This window comes from Laetiporus sulphureus (genome assembly GCF_001632365.1).
Source record: "Laetiporus sulphureus 93-53 unplaced genomic scaffold LAESUscaffold_52, whole genome shotgun sequence".
Taxonomy (NCBI): Eukaryota; Fungi; Basidiomycota; class Agaricomycetes; order Polyporales; family Laetiporaceae; genus Laetiporus; species Laetiporus sulphureus.
The window spans coordinates 281,109-282,525 of record NW_024468561.1 but is presented as its reverse complement, the minus strand read 5'-3'; the positions used below and the strand labels follow the sequence as shown (position 1 = coordinate 282,525).

Below are 1,417 nucleotides of genomic sequence, written 5' to 3'. Positions count from 1 at the left end.
GATGTACAATAGAATGGCGTAATGAATTCGGGAGATTACCTGAGCCCTCACACGACCACTTCTCTCCGCGACGACGGTCGCACACCTGATCAGATGCGAAACAATGGGGGTGTTGAAAGAATGCCCGAGGGAGCGCTCGACTAGCCGAGGTCGAGAGTCTATGCCTCGCGTGCTCTTCGCACCGTGCAACTTTTCGAGAGGACAGCTTGAGACATTCCCGCGACCTCATTCTCAGCGGTCGCGCCAGCCGCAGCCATGAGCTTCGCGAATCTCCGCGTGGGGAGCGGCAGACCAGCATGCTCAGCTGGCACCCTGCTGTGACTAGGTATGCGCCGGGGCCTGCATCTATCGGTCCCGCATTGACTTCTACGCAGAGTCATCTTCTCATCGGCTCCGTCAGGCTGGCTCCGCATGGTCTGGCATTGGCGTCGACTGCTTGAGGAGCAGACGTCTGAGCTCGTCGTGCGTTGGAGCCGATGCATGGTGGTGGAGGATGGCATCAGCGTATCGCGTCCCCAGTTATTCACAAGCCAGCATCATGCACGTACTTCCTAAGCTCCAAGGCCTCCCTCCAATTGGGGTGACGTGTTGTTATCCAGTGCACCGAACGCGTCATGATCGGCTGCCCGAACATGGCAAACCCAACGCCGACAGTAGTCGCCTTCACGAAGAGCGCCGACGCTACTATCGTCATCGCAACCACCAGCGACCGTACGACCGCCGCGAGACGAAGGCGAGGCGAGAAGGGCGGCGTCGGCGACAATGCACTGCAAACAGGTGAGCACGGCAGAATGGACAGCGACGCAAAGATGGAACGCACTTTGCGAAGCGTTCCCAAGTGTCCACGACGTCCGACAATGCACGCATCGCAGGACGCGCGGTCTCCGACATCGCCGCCTCGACGTGCGTCTTGGTCGCATCGTGCTTCCCATCTGTCCGCGGCGCGCACGCCATGAGCGACGTCTGATGTCTGCGCGTGAACACCAGTAGAGGGAGAGCGCGATGCAAGGGCGAATGCGGTGTGTGGCCGGGAGTTTTGGGGGGGTCAGACGTGGTCAGACGAGGTGGATGCGACGATAGCACTTACAAGGGAGATGCCTTCCGCATTTACACGACCGGATAAATTGTTTCTGCGACCTACACTCTGCGCGTATGTGAACGCAGATAGCGCGCAGACCTCCGACGATAGACGAGCGCGGATGATACACCACACGACGGCTTTGCGACGATAGTTCCAAGCACAAAAAGGCCGCAGAAGCAGGGCGTTGGATGAGTCCATGACGCGATACGGCGAGTATGTGAGAAAGAGATACATGATGGCAGAGAGCGTGCCGTGCGATGCGCGGAGAGACAGAACGAGTCCGGGTGAGATAGCACATAGCAGGCAGTGTGAGCGATCATCCACAAGAGGCGACGA

At 59.0% G+C, this 1,417-nt stretch overlaps 1 protein-coding gene across 1 annotated transcript; it reads right to left on the bottom strand.

The window, feature by feature from the left end:
• Nucleotides 1–416: 416 nt before the first annotated feature.
• On the bottom strand, nt 417–954 carry LAESUDRAFT_815547 (uncharacterized protein; the record flags this gene model as incomplete). The annotated part of the gene is made up of 2 exons (XM_040914700.1): nt 417–767; nt 821–954. 2 exons carry the CDS (start codon nt 952–954, stop codon nt 524–526), a joined length of 378 nt encoding a protein of 125 aa, XP_040759846.1. The 3' UTR covers nt 417–523.
• Between the last annotated feature and the right edge of the window lie 463 nt (nt 955–1,417).